The sequence below is a fragment of the Pteropus medius genome, unplaced genomic scaffold (assembly GCF_902729225.1).
Source record: "Pteropus medius unplaced genomic scaffold, Ma_sr-lr_union100, whole genome shotgun sequence".
In the NCBI taxonomy this organism is placed as follows: Eukaryota; Metazoa; Chordata; class Mammalia; order Chiroptera; family Pteropodidae; genus Pteropus; species Pteropus medius.
This window is the reverse complement of record NW_024341894.1, coordinates 1801135-1820619: the sequence shown is the minus strand read 5'-3', so window position 1 is coordinate 1820619 and position 19485 is coordinate 1801135. Positions and strand designations below refer to the sequence as shown.

Below are 19485 nucleotides of genomic sequence, written 5' to 3'. Positions count from 1 at the left end.
AGTACTAACCAGGCCCGACCCTGCTTAGCTTCCGAGATCAGTCATTGGGCTTGTTCAGGGTGCCATGGCCGTAGACCATGGACCGTGGCTCCGCTGGGGTGTGAACCCAGGACTTTCTGCGTGTAAAGCAGATGTGTTAACCACTACACTATGGAACTACGTCCTAGAATATAAATCCTTTGAGAACAGCTACTTTGTATTACTTTTTCATCCCTGGTACCCAACACAATATATAATGGGTGCTCAGAATATATTAAAGTGATAGGTGTTTTGAGCTTGAAGTAATGGAGGCAAAAGATCTCTTCTTTCCATTTTCACTGCCACTATCCTCGAGCAGATCGTAATCATTTTACACTAGACATACTGAAAAGCCTCTCAATTGTTTTTCACTCTCTAATTTTTTTATTTTTCAATTACACTCTTAATCTATTCTTCACACTACAGCCATGGTTCCTGTTCTAAATCTGAAATCTGATATGGCACCCTCCAGTTTCCCAATAGTCTCCTACTCCTTTTAATAGTTCTGTATTCATTTTAGGGAAAAGATAAAACTCTTTAACATAGTTTACAATGTGATAAATTGTCACCTTCGATTTCAACCTCAACCTTTGCTTTTCTCTTGTCATAGTCTATGCTTCAGCTATACTGAACACCTTTCGGTTCCCAAACCTATGAATGTATTATTCTCCCTGACATGAATACTCTCTGCTTCTCCCTCTACCCTTGCCCCAGTTCACTAATATAATGTTTGTTCATCCTCAGGCTTTAGCTTCATAACCTTCTTTGATCACTCTCCCCTCTACAAGTCTAGGTTAAATACCTCTCTTCTGTGTTCACATAGCATTCCATACTTAGCCATCACAGTTCTTCTCAGACTATCACTGAACTTGCCTGTTAACGTGTCTGTGTCACACATTACATGGTAAGCTCCATTAATAATAGCAGCAGTAGCAATGGCAGTATTGGTAACTATTTTTTAACCACTTGTTCTTAATATATAAGCCAACCACAGTGCAAAGTAAATATCTTATTTTATAAATGAAGACAATGAGTCAGAGAAATGAAATACCTTCTCAAGTCAAAGCTAGTAAATAGTCAAACCAGGTTTCTTACCCAGGTCTTTCTGACAAGGTCTATACTCCTAACCACTATACTATGTTGACTCCTTGGAACTGTTTTTATGATTTACCATTTTGTCCCCAGCATCTTAACACACCAGTTGGCATGCAGTAGGCATTGTATAAATATCAGTTGAATGAATGATCAGTAAAACCAGTACAAGGAAGTAAGAAAGACTTGCAGCTGAAGTTTGGAGCATAAATTAATTCAGGAGAAGTAGGGCAACAATATGTACAAAAAGATACATATGGTAAGGGGTGTTAGTTTGATGACAAATTTATTATTACCAAAAATGACTTGATTTTTATTGCTAAAATCATATTGCTTCCCTATTTTCAATACCCTCAGAATCTGAAATTTATTCCTAAAATAGTCAAAGAAAACGTTAATGATTTAGCAAAGAAAAGTGTTGAACCTATTTCTACTGGGTATCTCTTTATGAAACATTTCCAAATGGAATAGTTTTTTTTCTTGGTTTTTGTGGGTTGTTTTGTTTGTTCGTTTGTTTTGGTGCTTCTTCTACATCTAGCCCTAGTTATTCAGATTAGGTAGATAATATTTGTAGACTTTTTTTTTATTTAGCTAACTTTGTAGAATAATTAAAGAAAAAATATTTATTAACCTGGTAACAATCTGTCCATAGATAAATCTATTTTTATGAAATAATCAATTTACTTTTACCCTGAATTCAGTTAGTAAGCATTTTATACGGCAATCATTTCATGAAGTTGATTATGCTATCGCCTTTCTAACAAAGCAGATAAACTCTAAACATGAGGCTGTGTTCATCCAGGAGCATTTCATACTACTGAAGCTGAAGCTGATCCTCAGAATACGACTCAGATATATGCATTGCCTGAAATTCCTCGAGATCAAAATGCTGCAGAATCATGGGAAACCTTAGAAGCGGTATGTTAAAATTTTTTTTTCCTTTTGGTAGCTGTGAGGGATAAAAGTAAGTAACTTCTCTTTCTCTCTTTTTAAGGACTTAATTGAACTTAGCCAACTGGTCACAGAATTTTCTCTCCTCGTGAATGTAAGTATGTAACTGTTTTTGGCTCAGAGATGGTAGATTAATAGAGATAAGAGGCTTTTACTAGGGTATCGATTAGAATTTTAATAGAAGTTACAATTTTTAAGACGTATTAGGCCATGAATAGAAGTCTATTCTCAAATTCCAAATCAATTCAATAAACATTTATTAAGCACTTGTTATATAAAAGGTATTATGTTAGATCTTTACCATTGTGGGTCTGACAAGGTTGGACGTAGAAATAAATTAAGCCTGCTTTCTGCCTGTAAGGATTTACAGTGGGTGGAGATAAGCTTGGACCCCCACAAAACTGAAATTTCAACCATGATTGTTAAATGCAAAAATAAGGTATGATGAAAAGTATTATAAGCTCCAAGAAGAAATTCTAGGGAAAGGAGGCAGGGATTGTGAGGTGGAAGCATTAAGAATTGCTTCACAAGATAAGTAGCATTTGCTTGAACTTCAGAAATTAAGTTAACTGTCTACAGGTGGAGAGGCGGGCAGTGCATCTGAAAACAGCTGAACAAAGACATGGAGTAGAGAAGTGTTTGGTCTTTCAGGAATGATAAGTGTTGCAATGTAACCAAAGCATAAAGTATAGTGGGCAAGCAAAGCAAAGAGGGTTAGGGTGAGATTGAGATGGCACTGAAGGCCATACCAAAGAATTTGAACTTTACCTTGTAGGCATTAAGGAGCCAGTATAGATTGTTGAGCAGGTTAGAGTGATGAGATCCAGTGTGTGCTTCAGAATGATTACTGTTAGCAGTGTGGATAATAATCTTGGGGAGGGGAAGATTATAGGTGTGACAACTAGTTAGGGATCAACTGCAAGAGTTTCACCAACAGTAATGGCAATATAAGTATAGTATCCCCCCTTATGTATGGTTTCACTTTCCGCAGTTTCAGCTACCACTGTCAACTGCAGTCTGAAAATATTAAATGGAAAATTCCAGAAATAATTGCACATCATTCTGAGTAGTGCAATGAAATCTGGTGCTGTCCTGCTCTGTCCAGCCCAAGACATGAATCATCCCTTTATCCATCGTATCCATGCTGTATACACTCCTCGCCCATTAGTTACTTAGTGGCTGTCTTGGTTTATCAGATCAACTATCAAGGTATTGCAGTGCTTATGTTCAGGTAACCCTTATTTTACTTTAAAATGGCTCCAGAGCACAAAGTAGTGATGATGGCAATTCAGATATGCCAAAGAGAAGCCATAAAGTGCAGGTATGTATAGGAAAAAATACTTAGCATTCGGTACTATCTACAGTTTCAGGCATCCACTGGGGGTCTTGTAAGATATCCCCTGAGGACAACAGGGGAGTGCTATATAAAGGTAAAGGACAGCTGAGAAGTATTTCTGGGGTAGACTTAATAGATTTTGGAGGAATATGGAAAAGTCAAAGATAAAAAACATGAAGGCTTTTTTCTACATAATTAGGTAGCCAGTGATACTGTTAACAAAGATTAGGGAACATAAAGTAGATTTGATGAGAAAGATAGAATAGATTTTTTTGTTGTTATTTTTCTAAATTATTTTTATTTTTTCTTCCCTAAAATTATGGGAAGGTTGGATGTATGAGTTTGTGTGTGTATATATGTATGTACATACTTGTGCAAGCCTGTTTCTGCTTATACTTCTAGCTAGGTTTAGTTCTTCTTGATTAAACCATGATTTGGGGTTATACGTCTTCTGACATCTGGCTTTAAATTATAAGAAATTCCTAGATCACAGAGTTGGAATTGGAAGGGACTTAAGAAACCAACTATCCGAATCCTTCTACTCTTGACCCAACTTCTCAAATAGATAGTCTTTTGCTTCTTTTCGAACAATTACAGTGCAGGGATACTTCATACTTCAACCATTCCATTTTGAAGCTCTAACTCTTAGAAGTTCTTCCTTATGTAAAGTAAACTCTGCCCTATAATAACTTCCCTCTGAAATCATTTACTGAACAAACATTGTCTCTTTTCCATATAAAAGTTTGTCAACTTTTTAAAACCAACATTATCCTTCCTCACACTACCCCACCTCAGCATATTTTGTACTCTTAAAAACTCCTGATTCTCTAATGTGCTCCTTCTATAATATGATTTCTGGGCTTTTCAGTACCACTCCTGTACTCTGCTTGTTTTCTAGTTTGTGGATTTTTTCTTGAAATTTAATGCCTACATTGAATATAGTAAATCATTTAAAGCATTTTCCTTTTTCAATGCCTCTAAGTTAGAAAAAGCAAAATGTTTAAAGTTTCTGCATTAGGAATCTATACAATCAATTAATATATTTTCATATAAAAGGAAATGATACAAGAACCCCAAAATGTTTATTTTTAGAATCAAGATTTATTCAGTTATTGTAACTTATAATCTCTGATCTAATGCAGTTTGTAAAATCTATACATATATGATTACACAAATATATACATTTGTCAAATCATTGATATTATAATGTATATAAATTATTTTTCAATAAAGTTGATTTAAAAAACAAACTGAGCATATACAGAGTTCTTCTCATTCAAGACAAATACATTCCCTTCCCATAGGATAGGCACATGAAAGAAAAATTAAGGGTTTGTGGCCATTTGACAGTTTTATATCTGATTAGGTTATGTAAGCAGGTCCTAACCCCTAATGTAAGGAGGGTTTGTGTAGGAAGATTTTGGCTATAGCCATAGTTGTACTCAAATATTCTATTTATAATATGTATAAGGACATGAGACAGAATGTTATTAGGCAAAAGCTCAAAGAAGAACCCCTGATTACTGTTCCTAGGGTGACTGAGTTCTCATGACCACATGGTCAAGGACTCACAGAAGCTCTATTTAGGCACCAAATGACTTGGGAGCATAACCAGAGTGACCACATCCTCTCATTATCATCACATGGACATGATAGTATCTAGGCAAATTAACCATTTATTTATGGAGCACTTTTCTATGTGTGTAATACTGTGCTAAGCTCAAAGTAGAATAGATAATAGTATTAAAAAGAACCTGTAGGATAGTCGTGACAGTTGCACAAGATTGTGAATGTACTTAATGCCACTGAATCGTATACCTAAAAATGGTTAAAATTGTAAATTTTATGTTATATATATTTTTACCACAAATAAAAGAGAACCTTCATAGCTATTGAGAGATCCAGGTGTGTTCCAGTATATATTAATAAATTAATATCTATTAGGTATCCTGCTTCATTTTTCTTCAACCTGTATTGCTCAAGTGCCCTCTTTCCTCTAGACATGAGACCAGCCCTATGTCTAATCAAGAATTTTAAAAACTCTGCGCCAGTTAGTTGCTCAATAGCATGCCACCCTTACTGTAGGTCCATTTTTGTTTCTACCTTTTGCCTTATTCTCCATGGCTTTTTAAATCCAGTTTTACTCTGGATGCAGTGCAAAAGGACACAGTGCACAAAAACTGGGTTATGATAGATTAGATCAGATTCTTCTATTTACTACCTATGTGACCTTCAGGATGTTATTTGACAACAAAGAACTTTTTAAAAGAGATGGGAGGACTAAATAAGATAATGTCTATTATTTTCCATCTCCTCTCTTCTACTGACCCCAGCTGCGTTCCTGCTTTTGCCCCTCCCTTATTTGATTCTCTCTTTGGCTCCTTGTCTAAAATTGTACTTTTGTCACCAACATTACCTTTAGATGTTATAGTACTATATATAGTTCCTACAGTCCCTTTCATATTGCTGAATCCCATGATGCCAAGATCCTACTTACCTACTGTGTTTATTTCCTATTCTAGGTCAATATAACCCTGTGTTCTGCCTGTATATCAAAGTGTTTGCATGTTTGTTTCTGGAGTTCTCTGTGTATGTGATTGCATATAATTAAGGAGTAGAGATTACATACCTTGGAGTCCAGAGCCAGGATAGCTCAATGTTATCTGGATAAGTCAAGATCTAAGAGTAGAGCTAGCCTTGAAAGCTGGCTGGAATTTAGAGTCAGGAATAAAGGAAATTACGTGGCATTTTGGCATTAACTTCTTCAAGAAACCTGTAGCTTTTTAAGAATGTTAATAAAACCGTGCAACTACTAGCAAGACTCTTCAAGAGAGAGCATTTTTATTGATGCAAATGGATTTGGGAATACATTTGTTGAATGTATTAGTATTGCATGATATAGAGGATGCTAGGCCTGTAATTGTCCACACCAAGCATTCAAGGGAAAAACAATTTTTTCATTAATTTTGATTTCAAATGCCCAAATTGCATTCTACTTGATAAATATTAACTTAATAAATCATACTTTCTTCACTGCAATTAAGATTCAGTTTTTCGTTTGTTTGTTTCAAGCAGATACAGGACATATTCATTGTTTCTTAAAATCAAATCCATAGACATATTCTTAGAGTCTTTTGAGAATTTTTTTCCTCTAAAAAGGTAGAGTCTATGCATTACTCTAGTTTGAGGAACACCACAGTGACTCTCATAAATGGTTTAATTTAATATTAAACATATATGAGGTGCCAATGTACATAATGTCAGGAAGAGAGTTTGAAGATTATCAGATGTGGGAGGTCCAGACAGATGAGAGCAAACATAAGCAAATCAGAAGCAAGAAGGGATAGATAGAGGTGAGGAGGTTCCTAAGCCATCATTATTGTTAGGGGCTTGGTTTCCTATACTGGGGTAAAGTCGTGTATGGATGATTTGACCCAACTTAAAGAGCCAAGGACACAGTGCACAACTGGTGACCAGATTCAGCTCTGAATGGAGTCTAGTTGGTCATTCTATAGACAGTGTTTGACAACTCAGAAACCAGATTCCTGCCTAACTCTAATTTTTATCATTTAGTCCTCCTTACTCAAGAAGCAGAATTTGAAGATATGGGTAAAGTTTGGGATTCAAACCAAGCAAAACTGTGGAAGAAGACAGATCTTCACAACTGAGGGATGAGTTTTGATCCCAGGATAGCAGTTGGTCTGCCCTCTGTCTTATGTCCATGCCCATATTTAAGCAAGCTTCCTTATGTCAGTGAATAAGTACTTACAGGTGTGGGCTACTCTTCAGGATGAGACAGGCCTCATTAAGTACTAGCGATTCCAGTGATGGGGAGCATTATTACAGTTCAAATAATCAGTAATCTCAGGCTTCGTTTTGTCTTGTGGTCCTTTCTCCAGTTGTTCTAAAGGATTTTTTTGTGGAAAAAAAAAAACCTAAAATAAAACTTTTTAAGTTGTACTTTATTAAAAAAAACTCATAGAGCTGCAGTATCCAACCTTTTTGGAAGGAGCATTAAAGAATATTTCCCTGAGGCCTTGAGATCACACTTAGGGTTAGAAATGGCAATAATCATGGTAGGCTCTGTCATCTCTATTGAATTAGTTTGGGACTAAGATAAAGGAGACATGTTGGCTATTTTCTCTTTACCCCTCAACTCATCACAATATGGAGGTTGATGATAAGAGTTTTACACCTGTGATTTATCTGCTACCGTAGACTTTCAGGCAAGAATGGAAAGTGTTGGGGATATCCTGAATAGAAACAGTGGTAGGATGTCAGAATTCCAAACAAGTTCAGGCACTTATGCTCCTATGGGCTGGAAAAAGAAAGCTAACATTAAAGAAGTTTTATTGTCCAAAGAAAATAAAAATTGAGTGAATGAATGCTAGAAGAGAGCTAATGTTTTAGTGCTCTAGAATTTTTTAGCATCATAGGAACAAATTTAATATGTTTTTTGATAGAAAAGATGAGAGTTAAGCTTTTTTGGGAGAATCAGGATGACATTTTCTATTTTTCCCCTTATACTCTACAGACACTATCTTATTTTATTCTTCCTTTAACTCTGTGAAATAGAAGTATCATTAGCCTCACTTGAGAGATGAGAATACTGACACCTAGAGAGTTTGTGTAATCTGTCCATGAGCATAGTGATTGTTGTAAGATTTGAACACAGGAAAACTGCCCAAAGGTCGTGCCCCTAATCCTAGCATGTATGTATATTATTGGTTTGTAAAGTGTGAGAATCATGCAGCATCAGCATCACCTGGAAACTCATTAGAAATGCAGATTCTCAAGCCCCAACCCAAGCCTACTAATCAGAAATTCTGGGAGTGGGACTCAGCAATCTGTGTTTTGAGATGTCCTCCAGTTGATTCTGGTGCATACTCAAAGTGTGAGGATCACTATTGTATGTTTCTGACAGAGATGTTAGAAGGGAAACTGATAAAGGACTTTCTTAGAGATCATGTTAGAGATGTCAAAGGAGTGATGGAAAATATAAGAATGAATAGATAACCTGAAAGGTCTAACAGCGAAAAGGTACATACTTGGTATATGAGGAAGGAAGAAATGTCAATAATGCTGATAGGAACAAGCAATTGTAGGGGAAAAATGAGCTGTATTGTTTGGGTTTCATGCTCTCAAATGAAATGATTGGAATTCGAAGTGTGTTCATTATATCTACTTCAGTAAAAGTGGAGAGGCCCGTTATATAAGGACAATAAAATACTTCAGGATTAAAGTTGAATTATTTCACAATCATTGTAGAAGTTGGCATTTAGCCGGAATCAAAGAGGGATTCCCTTTTTCCTGTGAATTAAAAAACAAAAACAAAAACTAAATAGTCTATGTACTGATATGATGGCGGTTACATGGGTTTGTATATTTGTCAGAGTTCATCATACTATATCCTTAAAATGCGTGCATATTATTGTATGTAAAGTCTGTCTAAATTAAATTGATTTGAAGATGGGAATGCATTCCTTGGCAAGTAATGAGTTCCTGTCACTGGAGGTGTATGAGCAGAGGTTCAGTAACCACTTGTCAGAAATGTTATAGTGGGCCTCACACATCTGAGGGGAAAATTGTTCTCAGTGACCTAAGCATTCCTTCTATACAGAGATTCCATGAGTCATAATTTCTGTTGTGTCACTGCAGGTGTTGCCATTTTTTATAGAATGATTTATTAATATATTTGATCTGAAACATTTTAACTTGTCATGATTTTAAAATGTATTAAAGTTGTATAGATGTAAAACACAGGACAGTAAATTCATGCTCTGCTCCCAGCTGCATATCACAAGTGGAAAGATTTCATGGCAGGCCAAATCATATTGTATTCTTATTCCTAAAACATAATTTTTACATATTGGATCAAGAGTGTTTTACTCCTAAGGGTAAATTTGCCTGTTTTGAACTGAATCTTCAAATGAGAGACATTTGGGAGGTTTTTTTTGTTTGATTTTGTTTTTTTCCATCAAACCCAACATGACATGTAAATCCTTCTTTGGATTTTTTTTTCTCCTAGAAATTAGTTTCACTTGGAGAATAATATGTTTGCATGTTTGAATGAATTTTACTGTGAGATGTTTTTTCCTATAAAGATGTCACCGTTTTATTACCTAATAATTAAATCACCCTGTTTTTTTCATGGAAGTGAATTTGTACTTATGACATGGTTTATCAGATGCTATTAATGAACTGCTATTAAGACTGCAGTACATGGGCCCTGATTACAGGAATTAAAATAGTGTGTATTGGCTCTCTGCTGCTCCCCAGTAGGATCGCTCACTCATAATTCCTTTGCATCTAGTCTCAGCAGGAGAAGATTGACAGCATTGAAGACCATGTCAACAGTGCTGCTGTGAATGTTGAAGAGGGAACCAAAAACTTGGGGAAGGTGAGATTCTGCTCCTGCTGACAAATCAATGGTACTCTGGCTCCCAGGAATCTGTAGTATTAACCCAATTGATCTGTTCTCTTTAATGTTGAGGGAACCAGCAATTAAGGAAATAAGGAAGAAGTGACACATAGGTAGTGCAAGAAATCAATGGCTTTTGTAATATTCTACTCTAAGGTTTATTCTATGGGGAGAGAAATTTTTTCAAAGAGAATAAACCGAGGCCTCACCATAAGGCATTTGGCGTTACAAGGGAATATTTGCAGAGGTTCAGGGAGAGGAGTAGAGAGAGTTGCCAGAATCTAGTAGAGGCAAAAGTCTAAAGATGTGATAGCATGTGTGGAGTGGGACCATCTATTTTCCATAGAATGTTGCTTTTAACCCCATGGAATAATCTTCTGTGCAACATAAAAGCTTCAGGGATATCTGTGGCCACCGAAACTGTTTAAGCCAGCTAGGCTAGTGGATTGATTGTTTAGCAAGTAAAATCAATTTGCAGAAGTTCATTCTTTGTAGCCCATTTCTTTTAGTTTTGAGATCTGGAGCAATTGTAGTACCTGTGGAATACTTTCTCTCTACCCTCCCTTCCCTCAATACAATCTCTAAGGTTAATTATGTACCAAGAGTTAAAGAGGCATTGCCAGGAGTAATGGGAGGAAAATGCACATCACCGCAGGCAGATATTCTCAACTCAATTTCTAAATTGAATTTTTTTTTTTTTTGCAGGCTGCAAAATACAAGCTGGCAGCTCTGCCTGTGGCAGGTGCACTCATCGGAGGAGTGGTGGGGGGTCCGATTGGCCTCCTTGCAGGCTTCAAAGTGGCAGGAATTGCAGCTGCACTTGGTGGTGGGGTGTTGGGCTTCACAGGTGGAAAATTGATACAAAGAAAGAAACAGAAAATGATGGAGAAGCTCACTTCCAGCTGTCCAGATCTTCTCAGCCAAAATGACAAAAAATGCAGTTAAAAACCAAACTTCAGTATTATTGGCACCAACTTATCTATCCTAATGAGGACTTTTGCTGCTGTTGGACACTCAACTTTAGAAACATGATTTTATCAAGATAATGGCTATAGATGTTTAAGTGGGATTGAACTGTGATAAGTAGATATATTTTGTTGTTTGCTGGGGTGTTAATGGAGGTGTTAGAGATGAAGGGGCCTGGGCTGAGGGTGTATAATATTTGCAGGTAAAGTTTAAAGACTGCCAGGGAGCAGATTTTCTGCCTGGAAATGTGAAAACTGAATCTATAACTTTAATAAGGACATGAGATGTGTGGAGACCCTAAGGCTAATAAGCATATATAAATGTGCTTATTTGTCTCCTAAATATAGGAGATTATTTAGGCCTGTTAGGAAAGAAAAGAATGGGAGTTCAAGAGCCTTTCTTATCAAATAGGGAAGTCAGGATCTAGAGAGGGGCACAGGTGAACTACGTAATGATCCATTTGATGAACCCTATTGCAGTTTGGTCCAATTATATTTTCTGGTGAGGGAGACTAATAGTGTAAGTAAATGGAAAGAAAGGCTAACTTCTCTTTCAAATATAGTAATATGTGACACTGTTCCTTCTCTGAACTCTTCCTTCTGCCTCTTTTTAGATAAAGACAGAATCTCAAGTGGTAGGAGACAATATTATTAAGCCAGTCACTAAGCTTGCTCTATCAGCCTGCTTCTTAACACCTCAAAGACTCAGTACCCTCTGCCTTCTTTCCCTTGTCATTTTGAAAAGTTCTTTGACTTGTGGAGTAAATTCTACGCATATATAACAAGGGATTTTCCCATAATCTTTATTTTTTTTTTGTATTGTCTCCCATCTCTGTTCATCTTTTCCTCTAACCTGTAGGAGAGAGAGAGAGAGAAATCTCCAAATATTTCCAACATTGTTAAGTTTGAGCTAAAAAAATAAGCGGGGATAGGGGGCATCTTCTAATTTCAAGGGGCTGATATACCTGCCACACAGGGAATCTCTGACCCAAAGTCATTTCAGCCAGCCCTTGGTGAAGCTAAGAACTAGCTTTCTACTTCACTTCTGTTACCACCACCTTTTCCCCAAGGCTTTGCTATCCTGTGCTTTCCTTCGCTTTTCACAGCTGCTGTTTCTTTCTAAGAATGGCATTCATGCTTGCCTTTTCTCAATTCAAGATGATGATGGACACAGCTTGGTGCCAAGACTCAGTCATGATGAAGGATTTGTGGTGCTAATCCCAACACCTGACATTGACAGCAAGCATTGCCTGGCCTGGCCTGGCCTGGCCCAGCCCAACCCAATATTTGTCTCAAATAGCAAATGGTTTTAAATTTAGGAAAAAAAGATTAATATTACAGGTAGCCTTATCCTCTGCCCCCAACTCATTTGATTTAGGAAGGAACCACCTTTTGCCTTACTCTTTACCCTTCTCTGAGGACAGAGGAATGGGTGCCTACACCAAAGGTGTGAGCTTTCTCTGCTCAGGAGTCAAACAGATTTATCAGGCAGTTGAAGGGTTTATCACTTCTCTCATGCTGTTTACTCTTAATAACTTTTATTGATTGCTACCTTTTACTTCTGTGTCTAAGCTAAAGAGACCTTTCACTTTCATACTTTTTGACTCTCACCAATAAATTCCAAAGAGAAAAAGCACCATTTTTATTGTCACTAAATAACTAGAAAATATCAAGTACTGTATTGCTACTTACTGACTTGCATCTTTAATGTAATATCAAGAAGGAAGTACTTTGAATATGTGTCAGATTCTGATCCAGTATTTGATATTGGATATTATAAAATTGGGATAATTACTTTTGAACTCCACCTTTTTTTTTTTTTCCCTGACCTTTATAGTCCCTTTAACATAGGGTGTTCAAACCAGAATGGGCACATATTTAAAAAAACAAGATTTCTACACTTTAGTCCCACAGGTGGTTCTAATAATGACCAATCTGGCTTGGTCGGCTAAAATTATAAATTTAAGATATAGTTACGTTAAAATTCAACTGTATCATTGAATTCTGTAACTTGTAGTATTCTACCCTTAAACGTGGCCCAGTCTTTATTACTACATTTTATTCCCGTTCTACCAACTCAAAATTGACTATCCTTTTTAACCCATAATCTTAATTTAACTAGGAACTTCTTATACTGTTGGACTGGTTTTATATTAGGACCTGAAGGAAAGAGGAGGCCTATAATTGAAGCTCATGTTTTGTTTTGAGATCTCTCATTTTTACTGAGCCAGTCTGAGACACCAGTGTATGTGTTCATATAGGCCTTTAGTGTTTACTACTCATCAAGATTGGAATATCACTCCAGCATTCCTCATGATTAGACAAGTTACAGTCCTTTTAAAAAGTTTTATAATTTAAAATTATTTAGAAATTGTATCTAATTTTCCAATATTAGAACCTAATAGCCAACTTTTTGTAGAAGTTTCTAGAAGTGTTTAATCAACTATAAATCATATACCTACAAAATACAAAGTATAAGAAGTATAAATTAGTATGACACAGAAATCAATCTTAAAATTGAATTTAATGTCCTACAGTATTAGGTTAAATCTTCTCTATGATTCATATCTTATTTTTACTGCAACAAGTTAAAAGGTGAGGAACACTTTAAGTTCTTAAAATTTATAGAGGTTCATTTAAATAAAGGCAACACTCCTAAAAGCTTTTTTGATATAATCTGCTAATTTCTTTGTAGGGCAGAGTGAAACTTTTTGGTTATAACCCACGTAAAAAATGCACTTATATCAAAACTCAGCATATGCATAATAGAACAATACTTACCGTTATGTGTGGTGCACTCTGATTTTTTTTTATTGTTTTTAAAATATGCTGGTTGCAACATACTAAATTGATTTCATAATCTACTGATTGGTTGAGACCCTTAGTTTGACAAAACAAAAAAAACAAAAACTCCCTCATTGGAGAACTGATATTCATTGAATATCTTATGTTTGCTAGGCACTTCACTAGGCATTTAATAGGTAAGGAAAACGAGTCTCTGAGAGAATTTAAATGATTTACAAATAGAGGTTAATTGGGCCTGTTGAACTACAAAAATTTCCTGTTAGTCTCATAATGTGCTGCTTCTGTATACGAAATTGAGGTGGGCTATTCATTCTCTTTCACCCAACACCCATGTATTTTGTAAGGCAGAGTTACTTTGAAATCATATGTGCCATTTTACTTTTATTAAAAAAAAATCTCAAAGCAGCCTCAAAGTGTTTAATGGTAGCTAGTGCAGAAATACATAGTGCTGAATTTGGTCTTTGGACTATAAAATTAAAAGTGTTTCTAGCCCACCCACACATCTAACAAATTTTCTTAAAGTAATATTGTCTAAGACAAATCTATCATAACTCAGAATCAAATAACTGATAGTATTATCATTTAAAATGGTACCCATAGGAAGCCATGTGCTTACTGTAGTGACACTAGTATTACTTAGAACATTTTTGAAACTTTTTTTTGGAATTGCCTCCAAAGATATTTTGCAAACCATATAAGAAAGCCATCTCAGTGTTTATTAGTTACTCTGTCATTGTGACCTCTCCTCTGTTCCTTCCTCAGTTTTGTTTTTCTTTTGCTGCCTTAGCTCTCCTACCCACCTATGCTGGAGCCAGTAACCTAAGGATGCTCAGAAAGGGGGTACGCTGGCCAGAGTTGTTGGAGCAAGAACGTTTAGGTTATACTGATGCGAGCGCTGTAAAGGGAGAATACTACAAGTAACCTTCTGTGGGCTGCCTGCCTGCCCATAAGTGCCATTAAGTAGTTTGCACAGGAATAAGGACTGGATAATTGTAATATCAAACACAAAAGGTTGAGGTAAACCTAAAATATAAATACATAATATATATTTTCTCCAGTGAAAATACAGAAAACAAACCAAGCCGTACTTTATGTTAACTTTAAAAGGTCTGTCTTAGGGGGTCCCTCTTGCTCTTCACTGCTGCTGTATGAAATCTTTGGGAGGAATGATGAAGTAGGACATTTTTTTCTCTTGTAATAAAGTATAATGGGGCTGTGCTTTCAGGTACTTATGAATGTTAGACAATGTTCATAAGTAGTCAGAGGCCTAATAAAAGGTAGGATGCTTTCCTGATAGCCTAAATGAATGTAAACAGTTCCAGTTCTGTGTGTATTTTTATTAACACTTCATTTTGTTCCTAATATGTGGTTCTCACTATATTAATTTGACACATTCGACAGAGAAACTTCTTGGGTATTATAAACTATTGGTGATAAAATATCCACATCAAAGAATTATTTACTGTGGGAGAAAAGCAATACATATGTGCAATATTAACAAAAGAAATAAATTGAAAGAAAAGTGAAAAAGGTGTCAAAGGCAAATGATTTGCCCAAGATCAAAGTTAGTTAGCACAAAAGCTAGAAATATAACCATGTCTACAGAAAAAAAAAGCCTCAAAGTCATTTAACTGAGTTTTTGTTATGCCATATCAAGTTGCCTGCTGAGGTCATTTTTTTGTTTGTTTGTTTTTCAGACTGGCTTTAACATTCTAAATCAGGCAACAACTATAGTAGAAAGAGGAGAATCAGGAGATCTAGTTTTGACTTTGTTGCCTGTAGTAAGTTTTTTCTCAGGGGTGGCTTTCTTCTCCCATTCCAGCCGGGGATTCTCCAACCATTTTTTATATCTGGCCTCTCACCTGAGTCCTGTCAGTTCTACTTTGAATTGCAGTGGCATAAATTTCTAAATAGATTCATGGCTGTCACGCTAGTAAAAGACTTTATCACCTCATACCCCCTACCTCATCTTCCCTGACTAAGCCATTCCTCACATCACTGCCACAAGAATAAGAACCAGGTCTGGCTTTCATTTTCCTGCTGAAATATTTTCAGTGTCTCCCATTGAATACCTGACAAAGTTCAAACCCCTAAGGTTGGCATTCACAACCTTCCATATTTTGGCCCCAGATTTACCACTTCAGATTCACTACTCATCATCTGACAATGCCACTAAAAATCAGACATTCCATAAAAATGATTTTAGGTTTTTCTATGGCAAAGGTACAAACTGGCAATATACTAAGTTTACATTTTTACATACTAAAATAATTTCTGTAATATAACATTTTACAATACTAGTCAGAGCTGAGATTTGTTTTAAGTTCTTGAACAAGCCTAAAAGTTTCCTAAGGAAAAGAAACCTCTTCTCTCCCCAGAAAAATATTATATTCAATATCTTAACCTCCAAATCAATGTCAGTCATGTCTTCTGTGCATCTGATAGCCAAAGCGTGAGGATTTTTCTTCAGCAGTATACATACTCCAGCTTTGAATGGACCATTGTCCAGCTCCAGTGAGAAACTTAACAAATAATTGAGAAAAACAGTATATGTTATCCATACATTTCTCAAGTACTTGAGATTTTCTTGTATTAAGGTTAATCACTAAAAAGATTTATCTGGGTTTCATTAATTAAACCCCCTAAAGCTATTTTCCATTATTAAACCCTTGGTATTAGCAAGGGTCAGCACAAGAAAAGGCCTAACAGAATTTCTACAAATTCTGTAAAGCTTACTGAATTTGTTTATTATGTTGTGAGTGGTGCATATATAAGAAAACCTACAATAAATTCACTCATTCAACAAATATTTAACTGAATGCCTGTTGTATATTGGATCATACATAGAAAAATATTAAACCTATATCATCTACCTTTGTAAACCATTCAGGCTAATGAATTAAGATGCCTAAAGCAAAATGGCAGTAAACATAAGTATCCTAAAAGAGGAATGAAGAAAGTAATGTGAGGGCATGGAGAATGGAGTGACTAGCTCTGCCTGAAAAAGTAGGGGAAGGCTTTGTAGAACATGTACCATTTGAGCAGCACCCTGAAGCAGAATATGCCTCACTGAAGATAGGGTTGTGGGCTTTCAAGTGGCAGAGGAATTGCGTGTTCAAAGGGCATGAAAGAGCATAGTGTGCTTAGAGAAAACCAAGGAATTAAATGTGAGTGACGAAGCTGGTCAGATGGAAATACATAGAGTGTGTGAGTGTGTGTAAAGGAATCAGTATAATGCTTTGTATCAGATAAAACTGCTATAACCTTCTTGAGTTCTTTGTTTTGCCTTTGTTGCTAGGGAAGTTAGAAATAAACTTCACATTTCCCTGGGTTTTTGGTGTATTTGGCGCATTTGCTTTCCTTTCTCACACATAAGAAATGATTTGTGCTTTCTTGCTTCTCTGCTGTGAGGTCTTCTGCTTAATATTGAATGCCTGCTTTCTTCCTGTCCTGCTATTCATTCCATAAATATTTATTTAAAACCCACTGAGAAAATAGTCATGAAATTTACCTCTTAGTGTCCAAAACCTTCATGGTTCAGTTTTCCATCTCTACACAAATATTTCTTGACCACTGTCATTCAGCAGTTCCCATTTTGACTAAAGGGTAATTCTGTAATGATTTACAACTTCATAAGTATAAAATCATTTCATTTGCAGCTATGTGGTATCCTCAATTAGATTGTAGCTTCTTTTAGGGAAGGGACCATATTATCTACTTCTCTGAGTACTTCATGGTATGAAGTACAGTGATAAGAAGGGGGAAAGAAACTACACTCCTGTCAGTGAATCCCAGATGACATGAATAATGTGTGTGTTCTGCTGTCTTTCAGGGGTATGTATTGAAATGTGAAAAAGCTTTCTAAGACACCAAACCTTTGCTCAGTATTCACTATAACATAGGAATGAATGCAACAGAGGAAATCAGGAAAACATCTCTAGGACTTGGAAGTCATGAACTGAAAATTTCAGAATTTGGAGGTAAACATGTTTCTATCTCTTTCCAATTAAAAGTCTTGACTTGGGAGAGAGAGGATATAGGACCTAAATCACTGAAACAAATGGTTTGAGAAAATTGAGTTTACCTTCTTTCTGTCTTGGAGTGGTCACAATAATAAGGACCCACATTGGATTTATAATCTGATAGCCTAATATTGAAACAGAGCAGCAGCAGGAATTTAATTGCCTTGTCAGGCAAGCAGAGATTGGAATTAGGGAAGGGCAGGGCTGAAGTTAAAAGGCATTTGACAGGATTTGAACCAAGGTCTCTAATACTCAGGTTCATGTACTTATTCCACTAAACAGCTTAGTGATTTGATAGGAATGAAAAGAAAGTGCTGAGTACTTGCTAATTCTCTGTAGATGTTAGTTCCCAGCCTTTCCTTTCTAGATTTTATTGTTTATAACAAATGACTGCCTCTTATCTTGGTTAAGGTGAGGGCAAACAATTCAGGACTTCCTTAGCCTTCTCTACCTTGAATTCCCCCTCACTCCCCCCACCTTCTCACACCCCTCCACCCCCACCACACACACACCCATTGATACCTTGCCTATCTTACAGGGTGGTCATGAAGATTAAAAAAATTAATACCTGTTAAGTGTCTAGAATGGAGGCTGGCTTATAGTAAATGCACAAATGTTAATTGCTACTGTTATTGTTGCAATTAATACTACTATTATTTTTTCCTGAAGTTTAAAGGAAAGGCACATTATTGAAAAAGTATCATTTACCTACAAGAATACTGTTAGGGGGAGATGCCTAAAATGAGTGAAGACTTGATAAAGATGAATTCTTAAAATGACTTTTTAAAAAGGCTTAATTATTAAGAAGGTGGTATAATGATGATTGATGCCTGGTAGAAAATATATATTTTTCATATCTATTAAGAATATTCAAATATGAAACTATATAAAATCCAGTTAGGAATAGGGTGATCATACATCCCAGTTTGTCTGGAACAGTTTTGATTTACATCTGTTGTGCTGGTGAAATTATTACTAATGTTCCCTTTCACTCTTAAATGTCCTGGTCTGCATGAAAAATTTACATGATCACCCTAGTTATATATAAGTGCAGTGAAAATTAGTGTGAAGTTACCCCCCCAAAAAAGCATCTGTGTTTTAAAATAATTTGTTTCTAGGCTCAAAAAATATATATATCTCCTAAGGTTAATGGGACCTTGTAGATGTGATTGTAAAATACTACTATGAATCTTTGAGGAACCAGGAAACAGAAAATGTACCAGAACACTGAGCATGAGCAAAAGCCTAAAATTTAAGAGGTAACATTGGAGTCCAGAAGCCACAGACCAGGGAATTTTCCTTCTAATCCTAGAAAATTTCTGAAATGAACAATTCAACAGTGTTTTAAATCAGGAAGTCATGCGTATTATGAAGATAGGGGTAATTGTGAATTGCAAAGAACTGTTAAGTCAGAATAGATGCTCTGTTCTATTCCCTTCACTATATGCATAGCTAGGAATGCTCAATTGTTCCCCCTTTTGGGCAGTGGTTATGGCAAGAAAACATAGTATCAGGCTTCCAAGATTGATCTGATCCCACCTAGGCAAGTTTACACCTAGATCAAGAGAGTGAACATGTAGCTTCCTCCCTGGCATCCATCCCAGTAAGGAAAATACACGAGACACAGCACAGATAGGCGAGTACATGATCTTTTACCTGAATGGCCCAGAATTGGGAGAGAAAAATCAGGGCAACGATACCTAACAATACTTTGCTATACAGTAAGCTACTAGGAACAGTGACAGCCTCTATTACTATAATTCTCCTGGAGGGAAGGAGCCTGATGTGTTTAAGAAAATATAGCTCTTTTTGTGCCTATTCAAGAAATCACTTCCTTTTAGGAAGGCTCCCAACTCCAAAGGCTGTACACACACC

The 19485-nt window shown here is 36.2% G+C and overlaps 1 protein-coding gene across 8 annotated transcripts in view; it reads left to right on the top strand.

Annotated features, from left to right (window-relative positions):
• The window catches only part of STX17 (syntaxin 17), a 51326-nt gene extending 36124 nt beyond the window's left edge, over positions 1–15202 (top strand). For all 8 annotated transcript variants that reach the window (XM_039855955.1, XM_039855911.1, XM_039855919.1 and 5 more), the window contains 4 exons: positions 1913–2028; positions 2105–2155; positions 9711–9797; positions 10524–15202. In XM_039855955.1, coding sequence (XP_039711889.1) covers positions 1913–2028; positions 2105–2155; positions 9711–9797; positions 10524–10763 — 494 coding nt within the window. In that variant the 3' untranslated portion in view covers positions 10764–15202. The remainder of the gene's footprint in view (positions 1–1912; positions 2029–2104; positions 2156–9710; positions 9798–10523) is intronic.
• The last annotated feature ends 4283 nt before the right edge of the window (positions 15203–19485 follow it).